The sequence below is a fragment of the Rattus rattus genome, chromosome 8, assembly GCF_011064425.1.
Source record: "Rattus rattus isolate New Zealand chromosome 8, Rrattus_CSIRO_v1, whole genome shotgun sequence".
Taxonomy (NCBI): Eukaryota; Metazoa; Chordata; class Mammalia; order Rodentia; family Muridae; genus Rattus; species Rattus rattus.
The window spans coordinates 32279523-32306363 of NC_046161.1; the positions used below are offsets into that span (position 1 = coordinate 32279523).

The window sequence follows — 26841 nt, forward strand, 5'->3', positions numbered from 1 at the left end:
CCTTAATTTTATACAACCTTTATAGATATTGTGGAACTCATTATAAAGTGCTATATATAAGAACTTAGCAAGAAAATAAAACAGAAATTTCAGTAAGGTATTGAAATGATGTAGCAATGATGCAATGTGCCTTTGGAGACCTAGGGAAGTTGATCAATGGAAAATGATCTTGAGCACTGAAGACTAAAAAACAACTATAAACTAGCTTTGCAAGTGATTTGGGGAACTCTTAAGATAATATCTTAGATATTTTGCTGCATTCTATCCTAAAGAAATGATAAGGTAATAAGGATACTGGGAATAGTGTCTGTAGAAAATTGCCATTAAAGATGGAGATACAATGAGAAAAAAAGCAACATAATAGATTTCCCTTAAGATATGAAGGTTATTAGAAGATGGAGTTCAATATTGTCTCAAGCACAGAAGTATAGTCCCTAAAGAGAACAGTGTGCTGCTCTTAAATGCCAATTCTCTAAGGAACAAAAGACAAATCATGGTCAAACACCAACACCTCATGTCTTTTTTATATCTTGTTCTCTGAGAAGAGATTGAGAAATCTTCTACTGTGAAATAGCCAAGTATATCATGCTAGTGAGCTACATAAAACTTCTTGTGTCTCATCTGGTGGTAAGTGAGATAAATTATGACAAATTAAGCAATATTCCAGGGTATATGAAAAATTAGTATTTTGTTGTGTCCTCTTAGAATCAAATATTTAAAACCCTCAGAGTCTGATGTAAAGCCTATAACACAGCAGAAGTAAAAACTTTTTTTCTCATGATGAAGTTGTTTGGAATTTCTTTGTGCTGGTGTTATCATTATTTTTTAACATTATTAATTTGACATAGCTTCAACATCTGTAAAGGTTAAATTGTTGGGGACACAAATGTCTTTTTGGCCACAGAACTACGTAAGCCAGATATGTTAACATGCAGGATCTTCTACTCAATGGATGAGATAAAATACCTGTTTTCTTTTCACATGGTAAGGGTTGGATATTATAAATTCTATTGTGAGCAGTTTTAATATCTGTAAAGGCAGATACCACCTAACTTTTGCCATAGAGGCAGACCTCACTAAAATCTGCAGAATGCTTATTCCACTTTCCCTCCCTGTCTTGCAGTTAAAAGAACTAGTCCTTATGGGCCATACAATATAGTTTATAGACTTCTGAACTCTGTCCTATCTCAGTCAGAGACCACACTAGTTTCTAGGCTCTTTAAGCTATAGAATCCACCCTCATGTTCAAGTGACCTTTGTAAAGTAGTTTGTAAATAGTCATGCCTTAAGCTTTACTTTGCACCTGAAATTGGAATGATCATTGACTATAAGTTGGAAATGTGATGATTGTTTCCTTGAAACTTCCCCCCCCCCAACTGTATTATGGATTAGGTATGATAACAGTGAACTGCTCTTGTATCAGACTTCCCAATTTTATCGAGGTTGATGAAATAAATATGAATTGAGTTTCTATTCCCAACTCTTTGAGAATTACTGCCTCCCTCACACATACAAGGTCACCATCAATTAATAATATTATACAACTTGTTTTGAACCATTTCATACTTGTAAAATTATCCAGAAAGGAAATTATTCACATACGTCTCTTCTTTTTATAGGCTTGTTTTTCTGGCTTTAAATGTGCATACAGGAAGTGGTATGATAACTAAACTCTGGTGTTCTTTTGACTGAAAGTTGAAGCATGCACCATTTTTAATTATTTTAACATTTTTGAACATTAGTCTCCACACTCAACTGTGTTTCTCATTGGATTCATTTTGTAATTTAGCCTTTTTCTAATACCATGTACCCAGCCCTTAATATGCTACTTGCTCTTCATGAAAATAACATGAATGTAATTGTATATATTGCAAATATTAGAAATATAATACAGTCTTTCTTTTTATGCTTGTGAAGTGACTTCAGAATGAACTTCAAGGATCTCACAAGTGTTGTTTTCTTTCCATGTTATGCAATTCTAAGAACAAAATGAAATTCACAGAAGAGTATCCTGAAAAAGATAGCATGGGATGTTGAGAATTTTAGGAGACACAAGTGATAACAATGTCACAGTCAGGAAGGTCCATCCTATAGGCAACCTCAGATTTGAGAAAATTTTTATAGATTAAACGGTTTTCATATAGCAGTCACAGGTTTCTAATCATTCAGAGAATCTGGTTAAATCTTAATTTTATTTAGATTTGAAGCAATGATATTGGTCCTATTGCTACCACAGGAGTATCTGGATGAGTTTAGCTCCAGGTTGCCACAGGTTCTATAAGTGTCAGGCCAGGGCTGAAGCAATGACAAAATGGTGAGTTGAGAGATTGAATTATCTGTTTTTCCTGCTTCCTTTAATTTGATATCTGAGTGGTCATGTTAGCAAGTGTCAGCAATGGTTGTCGTTTTTTAGATTGTTGGTGAATAACTTCACTCTATTTAGCCTTAAATATACTACTCTGTGGAGATATCACGCTACATTCTGATAGCAAGAAGGGCAATTTCTGTGAACTCAGATATACAGATAGGCACTCCCATTATTCACTTCACAGGTGTGAGAGAAGTTATGAGTGCAATTTCCTGTGATCTTATGATGTCACAATTATTTTCTACATTTACAGATTATCTTAAAGAAGAATGGGTCTGGAAAACGGTTCTTTAGTGACTGAATTCATTCTACTGGGGTTAACCAATGACCCCGATCTCCAGTTACCCTTGTTCCTACTCTTTCTGCTAATATACACAACAACAGCACTGGCGAACTTGGCTTTGATCACTTTAATTACACTGAATTCTCACCTTCACACCCCCATGTACTTTTTCCTTTTAAACTTGTCCTTCATTGACCTCTGCTATTCCTCTGTGATTACACCTAAAATGCTGATGAACTTCTTAGTAAAGAAGAACTTTATCTCCTATGTAGGTTGTATGACCCAACTCTATTTCTTTTGTTTTTTTGCTATTTGTGAATGTTGTGTCCTGACATCAATGGCCTATGATCGTTATGTGGCCATATGCAATCCACTCTTCTATAACATTTCTATGTCTCCCAAGGTGTGTTCCTATCTTATGCTTGGTTCATACATAATGGGATTTTCTGGTGCCATGATCCACACTGGATGCATCCTGAGACTGACCTTCTGTGACAGGAACATCATCAATCATTATTTCTGTGATCTTTTTCCTTTGCTGCAGCTTTCCTGTACCAGCACTTATGCCAACGAAATAGAGATTCTAATCGTAGGTGGTAAAGATATCATTGTGCCCAGTGTCATCATCTTTACCTCTTACGGTTTTATTCTCTCTAATATCCTTCAAATGAGATCCACTGCAGGAATGTCTAAAGCCTTTAGCACCTGTAGCTCCCATATACTGGCTGTTTCTTTATTCTTTGGATCTTGTGCATTTATGTATCTTCAACCCTCCTCACCTGGGTCTATGGACCAGGGAAAAATCTCTTCTGTCTTTTATACCATTGTGGTCCCCATGATGAACCCCTTAATCTATAGCTTTAGAAACAAGGATGTTAAAATTGCCCTGAAAAAAGTATATAGCAAGAGGAGGTTTTAATAAAAAATATGTTTATTACTATAGTTAGGTTAATGAGAATTACTGTGGATTTAAACAAAAGCACCTCCTATTATTTAAAATATTTGATCATTGGTAGGATATTAGGATATTTTTGTTCTTCCAGATGTTTTTGGTATCGATAGTCTTTAATTTCATACTGTTGGCAAAAATCTTCTTTCATCATTTTAACTAAGCATAACAATAAGTCATTAAACCTATTTTTTTGTCAGTATAGGATATATCCTAAAAGTATCCCATGATCTACCAATGTTTATATAAATTAATGGTACATTGTACATGTTTCCTGTGGCAAGATGGCTGACTCTCATTAGTTTATATAATCAAGTGTGAATCAGACTGTCTTTTACCCTTTATTGAGCAATAGTGTTTACATTGGAAACTCCTGACTTTCATGCTTTAGATGTTTTTATTAACTAGATAGTAAATACAACTCATAATTATGCATTTGACTTTCTTATGTCAGTCAGTTGTGTTATATTTAACCAGATTGTAATATATATATTATTGTTACATATATTATTGTAATATGTATATTACTATAGATATGTATTATATTGTACATGTATTAATATGTATTGTATTAATTGTAATATATATATATGGTTTTAGGGATTATGCTTTCTATCCACTTTTCATAAAGCTTTGGTGGAAATGCTTATCTTTGAATGGTATAGTTTAACAGACAATTGGAAAATTCTTGAAATTTGGATGCATTTTTATTCTGCAATGAGAAGGAGGACAACACCAGGAGTTAAAATAATGATTTGTAGTTGAAAGTGAATTGATGACTTTCTAGGCCACTTCCAGAATATGATATTGCGTATTGTGGTGTAATGATTGTGAGTGTGTCTTTAACTAAAGTCTTTGGTACATCTGATTCCCTAGGTATCGAATGTGGTAGTTATGTACTGTTTTTATGTATTGAGCATATCTTCCTAACAGTTCCCATATCCACATTTCCTACTGCTGTGCAGATGAGTTACTTACATCACAGCTTTGGTATTGCTTATTACTCATTTTTCTTCATTATTTCCAGTGTGAGTTAGATGAGATTGTACATAATTGTAGTTTGGATTTCTATTTTGACGGGTTGAAGGATGTGTGTGTGTGTGTGTGTGTGTGTGTGTGTGTGTATGTGTGTGTGTTTTAGCTGCTTGCACTTATTTTTTTTAAATATTCAGTTCTTATTCCCATTTATTGATCAAACTTCATCTTGTTAATTAATATGCTAAGTTAATATATTTGAGTTTGTTTTCCTTTCCAGTTACGGATGAAGGATGATTGAAGGATGACTTGGCATGCACATTTCTAATTATTTTTTCATGTTCTCTTACTGTGGAGAAAAAGTTTCAATGGAATCCTATTTCTCATTTTTGCTGTCATTACATAGTCATTAAAGATCTATGTAAAAGGGGGCCCATGAATTTGAAAAGAAGCAGGGAGCAGTATTTCTAAGGGCTTATAAAGAAGTTAAGTTTTCACTAATCTTATTATATCATAATCTCCAAAGGTTTTGGCTTGGGTTAAATAAACACTAATAAACAGAACAACAACAATGCAAAATCATTGATTAAAAATTAAGCATTTTATATACATATATATATGCATATGTTTATGTAATATGCTTAAACTTTTTAATATGTATAAATACATAAAATATTATATATAACACCTATAAAGTGTATCTGGTAAGATTTGATTTAATCATAAAAAATAAAAAAATTTATTTTTAAAAATATCTATTCAGAAATCCATTTATTTTGTATCTGTCTTGAAGGTTTTCCTTTAGTTTTGCCAATTATCTTCTAATTTTTAATTGTTTTATAAAGATCTATCCTAAGTTTCACGTTAAATTTTGTACAGAATGAGAAATGTGCACTTCCCTTCATTTACATGTAGATATCCACTTCAGTGTGTCTTTTGATATAACTATTGTGTTTTATGTTTTCTGAAATTGAAGACAACCCTAGATTGTCTGAACCTAGGTAACCTAGAGAAACTTGAACTTGTGATCCTTTAATCTCCACCTCCCAAGGGAGGTGGTTAAAAAAATATGCCACCTTACCTAACTCCAGCAATATAGACTTTGTCTTGGTCTCACATAGTTTTCTGAGGATTTTGTCTTGAATTAAATATTGTAGCTCTGAGATTTTATTTGCATGTCCTATATCCTATTCCACTGATCCATTTGTCTCTGTGCTAGTACTGCATTGTCTCAGAAACTATGCTTCTACAGCCAAGAAAGATATTAGATATCAATATATAAATTATACAAAGTGAGGCAAACCTGAAAATGGAAAACTAGGAAAGAGGAAATCTCAGATGTAAGTATCACCAACCAAGTACAATAGATAGAAGAGAAAATCTCAGGTGTAGAAGATACCATAGCAGAATTGACATAATGGTCAAAGAAAATTTAAAACAACAACAACAATAGCAAAAACTCAAAACCCAAATTATCCAGGAAATTCAGGACACAATGAAAAGAACTAATCTAAGAATATTTGGAATAGAGGAGAAGGATCTGAAAATGTCTTCAACAAAATCATAGAAGAAAAATTCCCCAACTTAAAGAAAGAGATGGTCAAAAAGTTACAAGAATCCTAGAGAACACAATATAAATGGAAACAGAAAAGAAAATTCACTCATCTCATAATAATCAAAACACTAAATGCACAGAACAAAGAAAGAATATTAAAAGCTGCAAGGGAAAGGCCCAAGTAACATACAAAGGTAGATCTATTAGAATCACACCAGACTTCTCAAGAGAGACAATGAAAGCCAGAAGAGCCTGGTCTGAAGTCATGCAGAATCTAAGTGAACACACATGTCAGTCCAGGATACTATACCCAGCAAACCCTCAATCAATATAGATGGAGAAATCAAAATATTCTTGGACAAACCAAATTCAAACAGTATCTTTCTTCCAATCCAGCTCTACAGAGGATCCTAGAAGGAAACTTTCACCATAGTGAAGGTACTTATACCAAAGAGAAGACAATATTTTAAGCATCTCACAGCATAGTGAAAAGGGGGAGAAACACAAGCACAAAAAGCTACTTGCAAAAACAAATGTAACAGGAACTAAATGTCATCTGCTTTTAATATCTCTCAATATTAATAGACTCAGCTCATCTACAAGGAGACATAAGCTAAGAGACTCGATACACAAACAAGATCCAGTATTTTGCTGCTACAAGAAACATACATCAATATAAAAGACAAACTCTTTCTCAAGTAAGAAGGTATTCCAAGCGAATTGTCTTAATCACAAGCCTGAGTTGCCATCCTAATATCCAAAAAATAGACTTTCATCCAAAAGTTATTAAGCGTGATAAGGAAAGACAATTCATATTTATCAGAGGGAAAATCCACAAAGAGAAAGTCTCAATTCTGAACATATATGCCAAAAAGACAAGAGTATCCACATTCATAAAAACAACAATAACAGCAAAACAAAACAAAACAAAACAAAAAACTTTACTAAAGCTCAAAACACACATTGAACCAACACAATACTAGTGGGAGACTTCAACACTCCACTCTCACCAGTAGCCAACATCAAACTTAATGGAGAAAAACTTGAAGTAATCACATTAAAATAAGGGATGAGACAAGGCTGCCCACTCTCTCACCCTACTTATTCAATATAGTTCTCGAAGTTCTAGCCAGAGCAATCGGACAACAAAAGGAGGTCAAAGAAATGCAAATTAGAAAGGAAGAAGTCAAAATGTCACTATTTGCAGATGATATGATAGTATACTTAAGTGGCAACAAAAATTCCACCAGAGAATTTCTAAACCTGAGAAACAACCTCAGCAAAGTGGCTGGATATAAAATTAACTCACATAAATCTGTAGCATTCCTCTACTCAAAGGATAAACAGGCTGAGGAAGAAATTACGGAAATGACACCCTTCACAATAGTCACAAATAATATAAAATAACTTGGTGCAACTCTAACCAAGCAAGCAAAAGATCTGTATGGCAAGAACTTCAAGTATCTGAAGACAGAATCGAAGAAGATCTCAGAAGATGAGAAGACTCCCATGCTCAGGGATTAGCAGGATTAATTTAATAAAAATGGCCATTCTGCCGAAAGCAATCTACAGATTCAATGCATTAAAATTCCAACTCAATTCTTCATAGAGTTAGAAAGAGCAATTTGCAAATTCATTTGTATTAAAAAAAAAAGCAAGACAGTGTAAACTATTCTCAAGATGTAGGGGAATGTCAGGGCAGGGAGGCAGGAAGTGTGGGTGGTTGGGAAGGAGAAACACCTTCTTAGAAGAAGGGGCAAGAGAAACAGGATGGGTGTTTATGAACAGAAAAATCAGAAAGGGAATAACTTTTGAAATATAAGTATAAATATAAAAATATCCACTAAAAAAAGAAAAAGAAAGAATAAAAGAACTTCTGGTGGAATTACTATCTGTAACCTCAAGTTGTATTACAGAACAATAGTGCTAAAAACTGTATGATATTGGTGCAGAGAGATAGGCAGGTAGTTCAATGGAATAGAATTAAAGACCCAGAAATGAATACATACACCTATAGTCCCTTGATCTTTAAAAAAAGGAACCAAAACCATCCAGTGGGAAAAAAAGAAAGCATTTTCAAAAATGGTGCTGGTTCAATTGGAAGTCACCATGTAGAAGAATGCAAATCGATCCATCTGTATTGCCTTGTACAAAGCTCAAGTCCAAGTGGATCAAGGAACTCCACATAAAACCAGATATACTAAAACTAATAGAAGAGTATCTGAGATGGAGCCTCAAACACATGGGCCAAGGGGAATATTTCCTGCACAGAATACCAATGGCTTATGCTCTAAGATCAAGAATCAAAAAATGGGACCTCATAAAATTGCAAAATTTCTGTAAGAAAAAAGACACTGTCATTGAGATAAAATGGCAACCAAGAGATTGCCAATCCTACATCCACTAGGGGGCTAATATACAATACATGCAAAGAAGTCAAGAAGTTAGACCCCAGAGAATCATAAAACACTATTTAAAAAATGTAAGACAGAGCTAAACAAAGAATTGTCAACTGAGGAATATGGAATGGCACTGAAGCACCTAAAGAAATGTCCAAGATCCTTAGTCAGCAGGGAAATGCAAATCAAAACAGTCCTGAGATTCTACCCCACACTGGTCAGAATGGCTGAGATAAAATATTCAGGTGACAGCAGATGCTGGTGAGGATGTGGAGAAAGAGGAACACTTCTCCATTGTTGGTGAGATTGCAAGTTGGTACAACCACTGTGGAAATGAGTATGATGGTTCCTCAGAAAATTGGACATAGTATTCTTTGATTACCCAGCTGTATCACTCTGGCATATACCCAAAAGATGCTCCAACATGTAACAATGCTCCACTATGTTCATAGCAGCCTTATTTATAATAGCCAGTAGCTGGAAGGAACCTAGATGCCCTTCAAAAGAGGAACAGATACAGAAAATGTGGTACATCTATACAATGGGATACTATTCACCTATTTAAAAAAATGACTGTGAAATTCTTAGACAAATGGATGGAACTAGCAAATATCATCCTGAAAAGGTAACCCAATCACAAAGGAACACACGTGATATGCACTCATTGATAGGTGGAAATTAGCACATAAGCTCAGGATATCCAAGATACAATTCATGGACCACATGAAGCTCAAGAAGAAGGAAAAGCAAAGTGTGGATACTTCATTCCTTCTTAAAAGGGGGAACATAAACTAACGGGAGGAAATAAGGACAGAAAGTGTAGAGCAGAGACTTAAGGAAAGGCCATCCAGAGACTGCCACACATGTGGATCCATCCCACATGCAGTCACCAAACCCCAGCACTTTGGGGATGGCAAGAGGTGCATGCTAACAGGAGCTTGATATAGCTGTCTCCTGAGAAGCTCAGCCAGAGCCTGGCAATTACCAGTGCAGATGCTTGCAGCCAACCATTGGACTGAGAATGGTGTCCTCAATGAAGGAATTACAGAAAGATTGAGGTACCTGATGGGGTTTGCAACCCCATAGGAAGAACAATATCATCCAACCATACACCCCAGAGGTGCCGGGGACTGACCTACCAACCAAAGGGTTCACATGGATTGACCCAGGGCTCTATCTGCATATCTAGCAGAAGATGGCCTTGTAGGACATCAGTGGGAGAAGCGGCCCTTGGTCTTGTGATGGCTTGATGCAGCTGTGTAGGCGAATGCCAGGACAGAGAGGCAGGGGTGAGTTGGTGGGTGGGTTTGGGAGTACTCTCATGGAGGCAGGGGTCAGGGATGGGATAGGGGGTTTCTGGAGGGAACCTGGAAGGGAGATAACATTTGAAATGTAGATGAAGAAAATATCCAATAAAAAAGCAAAGGAAAAAAAACTTGAGAAGCTAACTATCAGAAAACCATACCGTAACCCAATCAAAAAATGGGGTATTGAACTAATCCAAGAAATCACAACAGAGGAATCTCAAATGTCTGAGAAGCACCTAAAGAAATGTGCAACGTCCTTAGTGATTTCCAGAGTGGTTGTACTAGTTTGCAATCCCTCCAGCAATGTACAAATGTTCCTTTTTCTGCACATCCTTGCCAACATACATTATCATCTGAGGTTTTGATATTAGCCACCAATTTGGAGGTGCCTCAGAAAATTGGAAATAGATCTACTTGAAGATTCAGCATATAGAACTCTTGGGAATATACACAGATGGTACTGCTCTATACTGCAGAGGCGTGAGTTACACTATGTTTATAGCAGCCTTATTTGTGATAGCCAGAATCAGGAAACAAACCAGATGTCACATCACAGAAAAATGAATAAAATAATGTGGTTTATTCGCACAATGGAATACTACTCAGCTATTAAGAATGAGAACATCCTGACTTTTGCCTGCAAATGGATGGAACTAGAAAATATCGACAGTGAGGTAACCCAGACCCTAAAGACATGCACAGTAGTACTCACTAATACATGGAAATTAGCCGAAAAAAAGTACACAATGTGCAAGATACAGTCCACAGAACTCAAAAAGATCAACAAGCTAAAGGGCCCAAGTTAGGATCCTGAATTCTCACTTGAGAGGGAGTAAAAAGCAACCACAAGGGCAAGAGAGGGAGGGACCTGGAAGGGAAAAGGGACAGAGCAAGTGGAGAAAGGAACACAATTTGGTATTGGATGGGGGAAAAACTGAAGCCCTGAGGGCTACCAGAAAGAGCGGCAACAGGTAACCTAATAAAATAGGTTGGTAGTATGCTCCACAATGCACCAGAGTCCTGGGAGTTCACGACTCAAAGAGAGAGACACTAGACAAAATGCCCTATGGAGGGGAGAGGGAAATTTTAGAGCCCACCTCCAGCAGAAAGTAAGGGCGTCAAGGGAGGGATGAGGTTGTTATCCCAGAGTCAAACTCTGACCCATAATTCTTCCTGTCTGTAAGAACTGCATGAATGGGAATGGAGAGGAACCTGAGGAAAAGAGGGTCCAATGACAGGCCCAAAGTGGGATCCAGTTCAAGGCAAGGCTCCAAGTAACACCTGCCAGTATTACTCAAGCTATGGAACACTCACGGAAAGGGACCTATCATGTCTGTCCTTCAAAAGACTCAAAAAAACAAAACCAAAAAAAAAACCCAAAAAAACCGAAACCCTGAAAGAGTCAAATGCAGCTCTTTTCTAACCAATGAAAAGAAGCAAGCTGCTGACCCCAGTAGTTGAACGAGGAAAAAGCAGGAAGAAGCTGAGGAGGAGGGCAATGCTGTAGGAGGACCAGCAGTCTCAATTATAGTGGACCCCTGAGATCTCTTGGGCACTGGAACACCAACTAGGAAGCTTATATGGAGCCAACCTCATAGAGAAGAAGACTGCCAGGTTCAGTGATAGAACCCTCAACAAACTGGAGGACACATGGAGTTTAGAGGTCTGGTGGTTTGGGTTGGGTGAGGACATCATTGTGGAGACCGGGGGCAGCGAGGAATTATAGGATGTGGAACAGTCACTGGGTGGACCAGGAGGGGAATAAAATCTGGATTGTAAAAAAAAAAAAAAGAATAACTAAAAAAGTAAAGCAAATACAAGCAGGAAAAAACAGATTCTTAAACAAAGCCAAAATGAACCACAACGAAAGATTTCCCTTATGACATGAGGTCAGTGGGAGTTCAATATTGGCATAAAAACAAATGATATACCAATCCCTAAAGAGAAGGTCATACCTTGGTCCCTAAGAACATAAACATAGATCACGGTGCAGCGTGTGAAAGAAGGTACCTCATTTCTGTTTATAATTGGAATCTGTGCTTTAGAAAGAGTCTGAGGAAGCTTTTACTGTGGATTCACAGGTAAGTGCAGTGACGTACAGAAGTAGCTACATACATTTTTCAGGTATCTCCTCTAGTTGAAGAGTGACGATGAGAAAAGCTGTCCATTTTTTATCTAGCTCTTCAGAGGATTAAGGAATCACACTGTACATTCTGAATAGCATTTCAAAAACAATTTTAAGAAATATGAGAAATTATGTTTGTGCTTCAGATTTTTGAACTCCAAGAAACACAGTCTTGTGGATTGATAGCATCCTATGAGATAGCAGGGAGAGGTTAAAAAAAATCCCTGTTTTCTTACCCATGATGAGTTTATAAAGAAATTACCACTATTTGTTTTGAGATTGACATAATTACATTGTTTCTCCTTCCTCTTCCTACTTTCAAACACTCTAATTATAAAACCCTATGCTTTCATTGATGTTTATGGCCTCCTTTACACTAATATGCATACCATAAATACATACAAATACAGATACATATGAAAAACCTTCTCCCTCTGTTATTTGTATGTATGTTTTAAAGTCTATGTTAATGTGTAAGTTTTATGTAAGACCTATCTTGTGACATCCGTGAAATCTGATATAAATGATGTAAGATTTACAACTTGTATTCATTATGAATTCATCATTGTTAAATATTGTTAACATGAGGAAAACTGGATCCCCATAACTGAACGATATTTATAATTGAATTGATTTAGCCTTGAATAAGATTTCTTGACTTAGTCTCTGATGTGCTCCAGAAAGCAGGAGAGTGATGTATAGGCCTTCCCAGCATATATATATATATATATATATATATATATATATATATATATATATATATGAAAACATCAGTTGTATTCTCTGTCACACTTTACTTTCACTTTTCCCTTTTTATCTCCACAGATTCTACTACAGAAGAATGGTCCTGAAAAACGGCTCTTTGGTAACAGAATTCATTCTCTTGGGATTAACAGATAACCCTGACCTCCAAATACCCCTGTTCTTAGTTTTCCTAGTTATGTATATGATCACTGCCTTTGGGAACTTGACCTTGATCCTTCTAACTGTGCTGAACTCTCACCTTCACACCCCTATGTACTTTTTCCTCTTTAACTTGTCTTCCATAGACTTCTGCTATTCTTCTGTTTTTATACCCAAAATGCTGATGAACTTTGTTCTAAAGGAGAACATTATTGGTTTTGCAGGCTGTATGACTCAACTCTACTTCTTCTGTTTTTTTATCATCTCTGAATGCTATGTCCTGACAGCAATGGCCTATGATCGCTATGTCGCTATTTGTAATCCACTCATGTATAGTGTTGCCATGTCCCCTAAAGTCTGTTCTTATCTTATGCTTGGTTCATATTTGATGGGATTTTTTGATGCCATGATCCATACTGGCTGTATCCTGAGACTGACCTTCTGTGATGGGAACATCATCAACCACTACTTCTGTGATCTTGTGCCTTTGATGCAGCTCTCCTGCACAAGCACCTATGTAAACGAGCTAGAGATTTTCATTGTAGGGGGGAAAGATATTGCTGTACCCAGTATTATCATCTTTATTTCTTATGGCTTCATTCTCTCTAGTATCCTCCAAATAAAATCAAATGTGGGCAGATCTAAAGCCTTCAACACCTGCAGCTCCCATATAATTGCTGTTTCCCTGTTTTTTGGGTCATGTGCATTTATGTACCTAAAGCCGTCCTCAGCTGGGTCTTTGAATGAGGGGAAAGTGTCTTCTGTCTTCTATACCATTGTGGTCCCCATGATGAACCCTTTAATCTACAGCTTGAGAAACAAAGATGTTAAACTTGCCCTGAGAAAAACTTTGAGCAGGAAAAAGGTTTAGTACTAATCTTATTATCTTCATGACAATTTTGACATATGTAAGATTTTCTTTGGGTAGTCCCTTCTTCACTCCCTTAAGTTTTCATCACAGTGTGGTAATTTATGTGTTTATCTTCATATTTTTGGCATAAGTTGTTTTTATTTCCACAGTATTGTCATATGTACTTTCAGTATCTAAATGTTTAAAACTAGTCATTATTAATTAAAGGCTTTGTAAAATTGTTGTTCTAGAGTTTTTTCTGAAAGTATAGTCTTCCAGTGATTAAATAAAAATGTTTAGTCAATATCATATTTGACAATGGTGTTTAATTATTTCTCATTGAAATTACTTTGTTCTGATTTAGTAGTTTCTTTATTGGTTAAAAATGCAACTCAAAACCACCTTTAGTCACATTAGTCATATTAATATTGGAAGGATATGAAGGATATGTCATACACACACACACACACACACACATATATATATATATGATGTCACACACACACACAAACATATATGCAAGATTGTAGAGTTTAATGATATTAGAGACCTTAGTGTAAAAGTGCTCATTAAATAAAAAGTCCAAAATAGTCTGTTAGTCTTGAATTTAAGCCTAGCACTTTTTAGTATGGACACAATCTACTGCATTTTAAAAAGATCATCTCACTAAGATAATATTGGGATAACAAGTCCCTTTTGGAATTTGCCTGTCAATTCTTCTTCAATATAATTCTAATTCAAACATCATTTCTTTGTATTCTTTTCTTGATCATGTTCCTTTTTGGATAGAAAACAAGATGACATCTTTCTTTTTGACTAGCAGGATGCATATTTTGCCAGTGCAGCAGGAAATGATTGACCGAATTTTGGTATTTCTTTTTAAAAATATTGCAATGCTTTCAAATGTTTTACTGCTCTGCTGCCACTCCTTTATGCTGTGGTTTCTATTTGAATGACTGATAGCTTCTCCTTGCTTCTTTTCAGTGTCTTGATTTTCTTGCTAAGATTTTTCTCTATGCTTTTCTGTTATCTTTGAAATGTGTTCCTGAGTTGTCTGGGTCCTAAATTGATTTCTATGTTTGACTCCTAGGTGTATTTGAGTCCTTTATGTGGTCATTGATGCCTTTGTAAAGTATGTCTTGGAATCTTTTTTATATCTATGCATTTCTCTATTCTAGATAATTCATAATATATATCTGAATACTATATTGTTTTTTCTGATTGCATATATATATATATATATATATATATATATTTGTGAGATTCATCCAAACTTTATTATGAGTCTGTGCTTTATTACTTCTTACAGCTAAACATATTCTGAAGAAGGGATATAGAGCATTCTGTTTATGTACTCAGTAGTCAATATATACCTGTTAAGTTTATACAAAACAAACCAAATATTTAATTTTGATTTTGTTTGAGAGTTGTTTGGAGGATATTTAACTTTATTTTTTTGATATGACATTCTTTATTTTATTGAAAGTGTTTTAGAAGTTTTTGTCTCTGATTGAGAATGAACGTGAAGCTAAAAAGAAAAGAGGTGGGAGGATCTGGAAAGAGTTGGGGGAAGTTGAAAAATTAGGAAAATTGTGTGTTTGAAAAAATTTAATAAAAGTTTAAAATCAGTAGGTAGTTACTTAAGAATAATGTTCTAAAAATACACTTATGTATTAGAATCAAGTTTATTGTATAGACATATATTTTCAATTCCACTTTTTAGGGAAAAATAAAAAACAACAGGACCAGTTCTCAGGCACATACCCTGGAGGTTGAGCTCTCACTAGTTCCAGCTCCTTCAGGCCCTTGGAACTAGAGCTAACTTATCTCAGCGGCTCCAGGCTTCCCACATGTGCTCTCTGACTTAGGCAGCAATCTCTCTACCCATCTAGTTCACAGGGTGGGTTGTTACCATGCCAGGCATATGCATCCCAGTTCCATGGTGGGCCCAGTGCATCCTGCCGTAATACATTCTCTTGAATTCAAGTCACCTCATGAAAGAACACAGCATAAAATATCCTCTGATCCAACTGATAAGATATAATTTGCCTCTCTCCATAACACAAAATCATCCCTTAAAAATAGTCATAACAAACTGTAACTATGCTTAGAGAAGAATCTTAAAATCTGCAGCCATATTCTCTTAGCTCCACCCACCTCACTCTTGGTCTCTCTCAGTTCTAAAACTTTTCTCCCACCCATCCTTTCTTCTCATCCAGTGGCAGGCCTGTTCTATCCTGTACCGGCCTTCCCCTGCATTATGACATCAACCTACACACTACCATGTAGAGGTAGAACTGCTAACCCAGTGACTGTTTCTAATTTTGTAAACTGTTATCTTAGACTACTAGGCATTTCTGTGTTATCACACTTCTGTTCCAATGTTTATGTTTATAAGCAACATTCGAAAGATGTCAGATCCCGGCCACTGCCAGAAACCCTTATTATTTTCCATCTTTCATATTACCCAGAACAGGGTGTGATGTTGGAATTTATAGAAAAACCAGCTTAAGATGAAGTGTGTATCCCGTGAGGTTAGCAGCAATACATAAAATAGTCTGCAAATATATTTTTGAATCAACTGCAAAACACAGTCCACCTCAGAAAATAGAGATTTTCTGATAATACTCAAGCCATTGACCCGAACCCATGGTCTGTGGCACCTTTCAGGGTACCAGGAAAATACTTCCCTAAACGTTATACTCATGGAAGCAGCATTCATAGGGATAGCAATTTTGAACCATTTTGAAAGAAAATGTGGGAAACCCACTAAAGACATGCTGATGCACAGACTTTGAGAGGCATCTCATCAGTACTGTCCATGAATAAGTATGATTTTGCTGTGTGTTCAAGATGAACAGAAGGTAGAGTTCTTTCCAAGCATCTCCCCTGTGAATACCAACTCTACACACTGCTAGTTATAAAAGCTCTATCACTCCCGAAAGAGGATGATGAGGAAACAGGAAACAATTTTTGAGAGGAATATTAATTGCTTGGTAGGGATCAGCCACTTCTAATAGTGAGACATACATTTTTCATACAAGTTATTAAGAATTAATTTTGGACTGATAAAATTGGCTAGGAGGTAATAAAATTGGTAAAAAGAATTTCTGAGGTTTTGGTGTAATTTCATGTATACTTGCTTGTCTGCTTTGTCTAGAAAATTTTCAAAGAGTATATCATTATTCCATTTTTAGTTAATGGTAAAAGGGAAATCACAGGACTCTCACAAATTAGCCATTTTCAAGAGTAAAGATAACATCATGGAACCATTCACATCAGACAATATCTCTGATATATGTGCAATGCCATTTTAAAAATAATGGAAATCACTTTGTTTTTATTAGAATAGTAAATTCTTTCTTTTATATTTTACAATTGAAAAATCATCTCTACTTTGGCTGCTTGCCCAGAAGTGAGATAGGTGGATCCCTTGGTAGACATAGTTTTACTTTTGAGAAAATGTCTATTTTGCTGTTCTACTTCTTTTCCCATGAGATGCATGGGACTAGATGAAGGAATTATTATTATATTTGACAGAGGCATGCAGTTAAATGAATGAAGACATCATACCTCTGGTTTATTGATGGACCATTATTTGTCATGAAGAGAGACTATACCTTTGTAGAAAACTATTAAAGATAAGCATTACTGTATCTGAAGGAATTATAGTGATTAAATTATTGAACTCCATTCAAATATTGAGAATTTCACTCTAACTTTGTATACTAAACAGGATGATATGTTCAAAAATATAATTTAAAAGAAGTTTCAATGGAGACAACTTTTATGCTGGCTACTTTTTTATATAATGTTGATGTAGGCCAGGGACATCACGAAACAGGAAACCTCAGTTGAGAAAATGACTCCATAAAACTGGACCAAGGACCATATTTGTGATTAATGATTGGTGGCTTAGCCCACTTTGGGGAAATGCCACACATGGACAGGTGACCTTGAGATTTATAACAAGTAGGGTGGGCAATTCATGGAAGTAAGCCTCTAAGCAGTGTCCTTTTCTGGCCTCTGCCAGGTAAATACAGGAGTTCCTGTCCTGACTCCTTTTGATGATGGATCATAAATATTCAAGCTGAAGTAACCCTTTCCTTCTCAAGAGGCCTCTGTTCATGATGTTCTACAACAATAGAAACCTTAGCTAAAACAACATGCAGAAGTAGACAGCATTGCTCCCAGAAAATCACATATGATTGGCAATTGTATGGTACCTCGTGACTTGTGGTTGGATGTACAATAAAAGGCATTACTGATTCTCTTAATTTACAACAAATATTGGATAATGATATCCTATGGATAAAGGCACCATGCATTTTAATCGCAGGACACTGAGAAATCAAGCTAGATATGAGCTAGAAGTTGTTATATTTTCGGCTAGTTTTTGCGATGCTAGAATATATCATGCAGGATGCTGGTAGAGAAACACTTTCAACAATTTTATCCATCTATGAACCCTGGAAGCTGGAATACCTTCCTGCCAGGCACCATGTGCTCATTATCCCAATAGTAGCATGACTGTTCTAGAAATAAACATTTATTATATTTCTGAGGTTCCGTCAACAAGAGGGAACTCTGCATGGTACTGTATGTATAAGCCTGATCAATAGCCCATGGTAAGTGTTTCCCACACACCATGGCAGTGGATGTAATAAATGTGTTTTGCTAATGAGCGAGGTATAAATTGCAGCTTTTAGAAAGATGCTTATATCCAGAAATTAGATTTTCCTAGATTTAGATGAAAGCTTTTTAGTCGTGTATGGCAGAATTAAAGCAGAGACTCATAAAACTGGACAAAGTACGAGAATCAGTAAGAATTGCATGTTCATTTCTAAATGCAACATATCTATCACTCCCATGTCTCAAAAAGCATCAAGAAAGAGAGTGAAGAAAGCATGTGAGAGCCAAAAGATAGGGGGAGGAATGATGTGAAATGTTTTCTTTGAGAAAGGACATAACCATTTCATAAATGAAGTTATAGTAACTGGGGTAACCTAAAATGAGTTGAATGGGATTTGCCAATCATCACTCAATACCGATGGTGGGGAAATCATCAAGGTCCACCCCTTTCTGAAGAATTATTGGCAGTTATTACCTACTAGAGAAGCAGTAGTTTCTTACAGTATAATAGCCACTGGTACTTTCCATGTTCTATTAAACAGAGCATACAAATAGTAATATGGTTATACTAAAGTTTTAATATTAAATATTTAATAAGGGTTGGGGATTTAGCTCAGTGGTAGAGCACTTGCCTAGCAAGCGCAAGGCCCTGGGTTTGGTCACCAGCTCCGAAAAAAATATTTAATAAAAATTTAATTTATTGTATAGAAATCAGGTTATATTACCTATTTTCAAAATATTCATACACACACAACATACTATAAAAATATTGCAACTAATTGTCTATCCTAGTTGTCATCACCAAATACATGGGGTCACATATGTATACTGTCATATAATCCGCAAATAGTTATACATTTATTTCTTGTTTGCAATTTGAATCCCCTTGATCTGTTTCTGTTTTATGTAGCACATGGAGTACTATATGTAATACATATGGGGAGAGTGTGCATCCTTGTCTTTTACCTAATTTTAAGTATTAGATGAGTAAAAGGACTGAAGCCCTGAGGGCCAGCAGAAAGAATGGAAACAGGCAACCTTTGGAGGTAGGAGGTTGGCAGGACCTTCTATAATGTACCAGAGACCTAGGAGGTGAGAGACTCCAGGACTGAAAAGGAAGGGTATCCTAGACAAAATACCCAAGCAGGTGACATATTATAGACCCCAGATCCAGCCCAAAATCAGGACATTAAAGTGAGGGATGGGTTGCTATCGCACAGTCTAAACCCTGACCCATACTTCTTCCTGACTGAAAGAACATCTGGGATGGAAATGGAGAAGAGCCTGAGGAAAAGATGGCCCAGTGACAGCCCAAAGTGGGATCCAGCGCAAGGCTAGGCACCAAGGCCTGACACTATTATTGAGGCCATGGAACACTCATAAGAAGGAACCTACCATGACTGCCCCCTGAAAGACCTCACAAGCAGCTGAAAGAGTCAGATGCAGATATGTGCAACCAAGCAATGAACAGATGCTGCTGTCCCCTGTCCTGGAACTAGGGAAAAGCTGGAAGAAACTGGGGAGGGCAACCCTATAGGAGGACCAGCTGTCTCAATCATCATGGGCCCCTCAGATCTCTCAGACACTGGATCATCAAACAGGCAGCATGCGCCAGTTCATATGAGGATGCAAACACATATACAGTAGAGGACTGCCTACTTTGTTCAGTGAGAGAAGATGCACCTAGCCCTCAAGAGACTGGAGGCCTTAGGGAGTTTAGAAGTCTGTTTGGGTCGGTGGTAGGGGCCGTCTTCATAGATACAGCAGGGAAACTAGGATATGTGGGATGTGAAGCAATCAGAGGGTGGACCAGGAGGGAAATAAAATTTGGAATGTTAAAGAAATAAGGAAAAAAAGAAAGAAAGGAAGAAAGAAAGAAAGAAAGAAAGAAAGAAAGAAATAAAGAAGCAAACAAACAAACAGGCAAACAGGGAAACAAATAGGCAAAAGACATTCATAAACAAAACCAAGAGGATCCAAAACAATGATTTCCCTTAAGAGATAAGGTCAGTGGGAGTTCAATATTAGCCTAAGGACAAATGACACATTAGTCCCTAAAGAGAAGGTAATACCTTGGTCCCTAAGTTCATAAAGTTATATCATGGCCCAGTAAGTTAAAAAAGTGTCTCAGTTCTGTTTTATAACTGCAATCTGTGTTCTAGGAAGAGCCTGAGGAAGATTTAACTGGGGATTCACAGGTAAGTGCAGTGCAGTATAGAAGTAGCTAAATAAAATTTTTGGTGTCTCCTACAGTTCCAGTGATGATGAGAAAAGCTATTTTTTTTACATAGCTCATTAGAGGATTAAGGAATCACTCTAAACTTTATGATTAGCCTTTTATAAATATTTCCAAGCAATATGAGAAATTAGTTTGGTGCTTCAGATTCTTGAAATACTAGAAATATAGACTTGTGGGGTGATACCATCCTTTAGTATAGCAAGAAGATATACAAAAAAACCCCTCTGTTTTCTCTCCTATGATAAGTTTATAAAACGATTTCTACCATTTTCTGAGATTGAAATAACTACATCATTTTCTCCTTCCTCTTCCTACTTTCAAACACGTCTATAAAAATCCTATCCTATGTTTTCATTCATGTTGATGTCTTCCTTTTCACAAATATGCATACCATACATACATGTACATACAGACACATATGCACAACTTTCTCAGCCTATGCTATTTATATGTATATTTTGGAGTCTATGTTAATGGATAAGTTTTATGTAAGACCTTTCTTGAGACATCCCTAAAATTGATATAAATCATATAAGATTTACAACTTATTTTGAACAATATTTTCATTGTGAGATGCCCAAAATGAAGCCAATTCACATATTATTCACCCAACATAGAGTATCTTGATGTGTTTGGTGTGAATATAACTTATATAAAGTGAGAAGATAATTCTAAGATGTAATTTGTTCAGACTCAAATATATATATATATATATATATATGTATATATATATAATCTCAGAGCATTGTTAAGTATTGTTAACATGTGGAGCACTGGGACTCCAGAACTGAATCATATTTTATAATTGAATCGATTTAGCCTTGATTAACATTTCTTGACTTAGTCTCTGATGTACTCCAGAAAGCAGGAGAGTGATGTATAGGCCTTCCCAGCACATGTGTCATATGTATGGAAAAACATCAGTTGTAATTTCTCTGTTCACTTTACTTTCACTTTTTCCTTTTTATCTCCACAGATTCTATTACAGAAGAATGGTCCTCACAAATGGCTCTTTGGTAACAGAATTCATTCTCTTGGGATTAACAGATAACCCTGACCTCCAAATACCCCTGTTCTTAGTTTTCCTAGTTATGTATACGATCACTGCTTTTGGGAACTTGACCTTGATCCTTCTAACTGTGCTGAACACTCACCTTCACACCCCTATGTACTTTTTCCTCTTTAACTTGTCTTTCATAGACCTCTGCTATTCTTCTGTTGTTACACCCAAAATGCTGATGAACTTTGTACTAAAGGAGAACATTATTGGTTTTGCAGGCTGTATGACTCAACTCTACTTCTTCTGTTTTTTTGTCATCTCTGAATGCTACGTCCTGACAGCAATGGCCTATGATCGTTATGTCGCTATTTGCAATCCACTCATGTATAATGTTGCCATGTCCCCTAAAGTCTGTTCTTATCTTATGCTTGGTTCATATTTGATGGGATTTTTTGATGCCATGATCCATACTGGCTGCATCCTGAGACTGACCTTCTGTGATGGGAACACCATCAACCACTACTTCTGTGATCTTCTGCCTTTGATGCAGCTCTCCTGCACAAGCACCTATGTAAACGAGGTAGAGATTTTCATTGTAGGGGGGAAAGATATCACTGTACCCAGTATTATCATCTTTATTTCTTATGGCTTCATCCTCTCTAATATCCTCCAAATAAAATCAAATGTGGGCAGATCTAAAGCCTTCAACACCTGCAGCTCCCATATAATTGCTGTTTCCCTGTTTTATGGGTCAGGTGCATTTATGTACCTAAAACCCTCCTCAGCTGGATCTTTGAATGAGGGGAAAGTGTCTTCTGTCTTCTATACCATTGTGGTCCCCATGATGAACCCTTTAATCTACAGCTTGAGAAACAAAGATGTTAAACTTGCCCTGAGAAAAACTTTGAGCACGAAAATGTTTTAGAGGTAAACTTTTTATCCGTATGACAATTGTGACAAATGTCAGTTTTTCTTGGTGTAGTCCCTGTTTCACTCCCTTTCTTTGTCATCACAGTGTAGTCATTTCTGTTATTGCTTCCATATTTTTGGCATATGTCTTTTATTTCCCCAGGGCTGTCATGTGTACTTTCAGTATTTCAATGTTTAAAGATAGTTATTATTAATTGAAGGCTTTTTAAAATTGCTATTCTAGAATTTGTTCTGAAAAAATAATGTGCCAGTGTTTAAATAAAATAAAAATGTTTAGTTAGTATCATTAGTATCATAATTGACAATGCTGTTTAATTATTTTTTTTTAAAATTCCTTTGTTCTAATTCATTTGTTTCTTTACAAATTACAAAAATTTCTATATAAATATAGAACTCAGAACCACTTTTAAACACTTTAGCCATAATGTTATTATAAGGATATATATATATATATATATATATATATATATATAGAGAGAGAGAGAGAGAGAGAGAGAGAGAGCAAGATTAAAGAGTTTAATGAGATTAGATATACTTCGTGTAAAAATGCTCATTAAATAAAATAAAAAGTCCAGGGTAGTCTATTAGACTTGATATCATGTCTATCACTTTTTAATATGGTCTCAATCTCCTGCATTTTTAAAATAACATTTTACTAAGACAAAATTGGTATAAGCAGTCTCTTTTCGAATTTGACTGTGGATTCTTGCTCAATTAAATGCTAATTCAAAGAGCATTCCTTTGTTTTATTTTCTCCATCATACCCTTGGTCAGAAAACAAGTTGATATCTCTCTTTTTGTGTAGGAGATTACATATTTTGACAGTGCAACCTGGAAATGATTGGCTGATATTTGACCCTGGCATTCATTTCTTTCTCTTTTCTTTTCTTTCTTCTTTCTTTCTTTTTTCCTTCTTTCTTTCTTTCTTTCTTTCTTTCTTTCTTTCTTTCTTTCTTTCTTCCTTTCTTCTTTCTTTCTTTCTTTCTTTCTTCTTTTCTTTCTTTCTTTCTTTTTTTCTTTCTTTCTTTCACTTTTGGAAAGACTTGAACTTTATTTTATACTTTTTTGTTTTTGTTTTAAAAATTAGTATATTCTTTTTAAGATTTTTTATTTACATTTCAAGTATTATTCCTTTTTCTGCTTTCCTGGAAATAAACCGCTCATTTCTTTTTAAAAGATATTGCAATGCTTTCAGAACGTTCTATAGCTCTGCTGACAATGCTTTATGCTGTGGTTTCTATTTGAATGACTGATTCATAGTTTCTCTTTGGTTCTTTTCAGTGTCTTTATTTGTATCTTGATTTCTATGTTAAGGTTTCCTCTTTGCTAATGTGTTATTTTTGCCATGTGTTCCTGCATTGTCTGTGTCTTATATTGATTTCTATGTTTCACTCATTTGCGTATTTGAGAACTCTATGTAGTCATGGATCCCTATGTAAAGTATGCATTGGAAGTTTTATAGATGTGTATTTTTTGGTATTCTAGACTTTCACCAAATAAGTTTTTTGGAGAATAGTAAATTTTATGTTTTTTTTGGAATTATATATTATATATATATATATTCTATTCATCCAAACTTTGATTTGAGTCTGTGCTTTATTCCATAGTTGAAAATAAATATATTATGAAGTGAGTGGAGATGTATAACATTTTGTTTCTGAAAAATCAGTAAAATTATATACCAATGATGTTGAATAATTTATACAAAACAACCCACATATTTTATTTGGTTTTGGCTTGTTTGTTTTGTGAAAGTTTTTTGGAGGATGTTAATTTTATTTCTTTCAGATTTGGCATTGTTTCATACATATTCTCTCTGTTTTTGTCTCTGCTTGAGAAACATGAAGTTGAATAGGTACAGAGGTGAGAGGATCTGGAAAGAGATGGGTGAGTGGAAAAATTATGAACATAATGTTTATGAAAAATTGTAATAAAATTATAAAACCAATAGGTAGTTACTTATGAATAATGCTCTAAAATACACATATTTATAAGAACCAAGTTTATTATACAGACATATGTTTTCAGTTCCACTCACTACCACTTAGAGGTAGACCTGCTAACATAGTGTCTATTCGTAATTTTGTAAATATTATCTTACACAATTAAGCATTTCTGTTTCGTTACATTTCTCTTCCATTGTTAATGCTTATGTACAGAATGCAAAAGATGTCAGATCCCCTCCGCTGCCATAAAGACTTGTCAATATCTTTCTTTTTTATTACCTACCACAGGGAGTAATATTGGAATTTATAGAAAAACCAGCTTAACTGAGTGTGTATCCTGTGAGATTAGTAGCAATACTTAAAATACTCTGCAAATATACTTTCAAATCAACTGAAAAAACACAATCCACTTCAGAAAATAGAGATAATACCAATGCTCACGACACTGACCTGATCCCATAGTCTGAGGCACGTTTCAGGGATCCAGGAAAAGATTTCCCTAAATGTGATACTCATGAAAGCAGCAGCAGCAGGATCAGCAGTTTTGAACTATTGAGAAAGGGAAACTTGGGAATCCCACTGAAGACATGCTGATGCACAGATTTTGAGATGCACCTCAGCTGTACTGTCCATAAATAAGTATGATATTGGTGTGCCCAAGATTATCAGAAGGTAGATTTTTTTCAAAGCATCTTCCCTATAAACCTCAACTCTACTGACTGCTAGTTAAGAAAGCACAATTAACCACAAAAAAGGATGATGAAGAAACACGAAAACAATTTTTTGAAAGGAACATTAAATGACTGGAAAGGATCAGCAACTTCTAATAGTGAGATGTACATTTTTCATACATGTTATTAAGAATTAATTAGAGACATAAAATTGGCTAGCAGGTAATAAATTTGTAAAAAGAATTTCTGGGGTTTTAATGTAATTCCATGAATACTTACTTATATGTTTTATTTAGGATATTTTCAATTGTCATTATTCATTATTTCATTAATGGTAAAAGGGAAATTACAGGACTCTCACACATTAGCCACTTTCAAGGGTGAATATGACATCATGGAGCCATATCTCTGATGTATGTGCAATGGAAGTTTAAAAATAGTGGAAAATCATTTTGGTTTTTATAGAACAATAGGTTCTTTCCTTTATATTCACAATTGAAAAATCATCTGTTTTTGGCTGCTGACCCAGCAGTGACATAGCTAGATCCCTTGGTAGACATAGTTTTAGTTTTGAGAAAATGTCTATTTTACTGTTCTACTTCATTTGCCATGAGATGCATGGGACTAGATGAATAAATTATTATTATAATTGACCGAGGCATGCAGTGTAAATGAATGAAGACATCATACTTCTGGTTTATTTGTGGACCACTATTTTTCAGGAAGAGAATCTATTCCTTTCTAGAAAACTAGTAACAATAAGCATTAGTATATCTGAAAGAAATTGCAGTGATTAAATTTTTGCTACTCCTTTCAAATATTGACAATTTCACTGTATCTTTGTATACTTAACAGAATGAGATGTTCAAACTATAATTTAAATGAAGTTTCGATGCAGACAACTTTTATGCTGGCTACTTTTTTATATAAATTTGACATAGGCTAGAGACATCAAGAAACAGGAAACCTCAGTTGAAAAAATGACTCCATAAAACAGGAACACGAACCATATTTGTGGTTGATGATTGGTGGCCTAACACACTATAGGGTAATACCAACCATGGGCAGGTGTCCTTGAGTTCTGTAACAAATAGGGTGGGCAAGTCATGGAAGTAAACAAGCAAGCAGTGTCCCTTCATGCCCTCTGCCAGATAAATCCTAGAGTTCCTGTCCTGACTCCTTTTGATGATAGATCATAAAGATACAAGCTGAAGTAACCCTTTCCCTCTCAAGAGGCCTTTGTTCATGATGTTCTAATACAACAAAAGAAACTCTAGCTCAATCAACATGCTGAAATGTATAGCACTACTCCCAGGAAATTGTGTGTAATTGGCAATTGTATGATACCTTGTGACTTGTGGTTGGATGTACAATAAAAGGCATTACTGGTGATCTTAATTTACAACTAAGATTGGATAATATATCCTATGGATAAAGGTACCATGCACTTTAATCACAGGACACTGAGAAATCAAGAAGGCATGAGCTAGAACCTATTATTCTTTTGGCCAGATCTTGAGATGCTAGAGTATATCATGCAGGATGCTGGTAGAGAAACATTTTCAACAATTTTATTCATCTGTGAACCCGGGAAGCTGGAGTACCTTCCTGCCAGGCACAATGTGCTCATTATCCCAATAGTAGCATTCCTGTTCTAGAAATAACCATTCATTACATTTCTGAGGTTCAGTCAACAAGAGGGAATTCTG

At 35.6% G+C, this 26841-nt stretch overlaps 3 protein-coding genes across 3 annotated transcripts; all 3 read left to right on the forward strand.

The window, feature by feature from the left end:
* The first annotated feature begins 2637 nt into the window (after window positions 1–2637).
* On the forward strand, window positions 2638–3570 carry LOC116906993 (olfactory receptor 8B3-like). Its single transcript, XM_032909920.1, has one exon. It carries the CDS (start codon window positions 2638–2640, stop codon window positions 3568–3570), a length of 933 nt encoding a protein of 310 aa, XP_032765811.1.
* Window positions 3571–12406: 8836 nt separating this feature from the next.
* On the forward strand, window positions 12407–13735 carry LOC116906859 (olfactory receptor 145-like). The gene is made up of 2 exons (XM_032909759.1): window positions 12407–12420; window positions 12799–13735. The coding sequence occupies exons 1-2, from the start codon at window positions 12407–12409 to the stop codon at window positions 13733–13735; spliced, it is 951 nt and encodes a 316-aa protein (XP_032765650.1).
* A 5170-nt stretch (window positions 13736–18905) lies between these two features.
* On the forward strand, window positions 18906–22510 carry LOC116906838 (olfactory receptor 145-like). The gene is made up of 2 exons (XM_032909726.1): window positions 18906–18919; window positions 21574–22510. The coding sequence occupies exons 1-2, from the start codon at window positions 18906–18908 to the stop codon at window positions 22508–22510; spliced, it is 951 nt and encodes a 316-aa protein (XP_032765617.1).
* Window positions 22511–26841: the final 4331 nt, after the last annotated feature.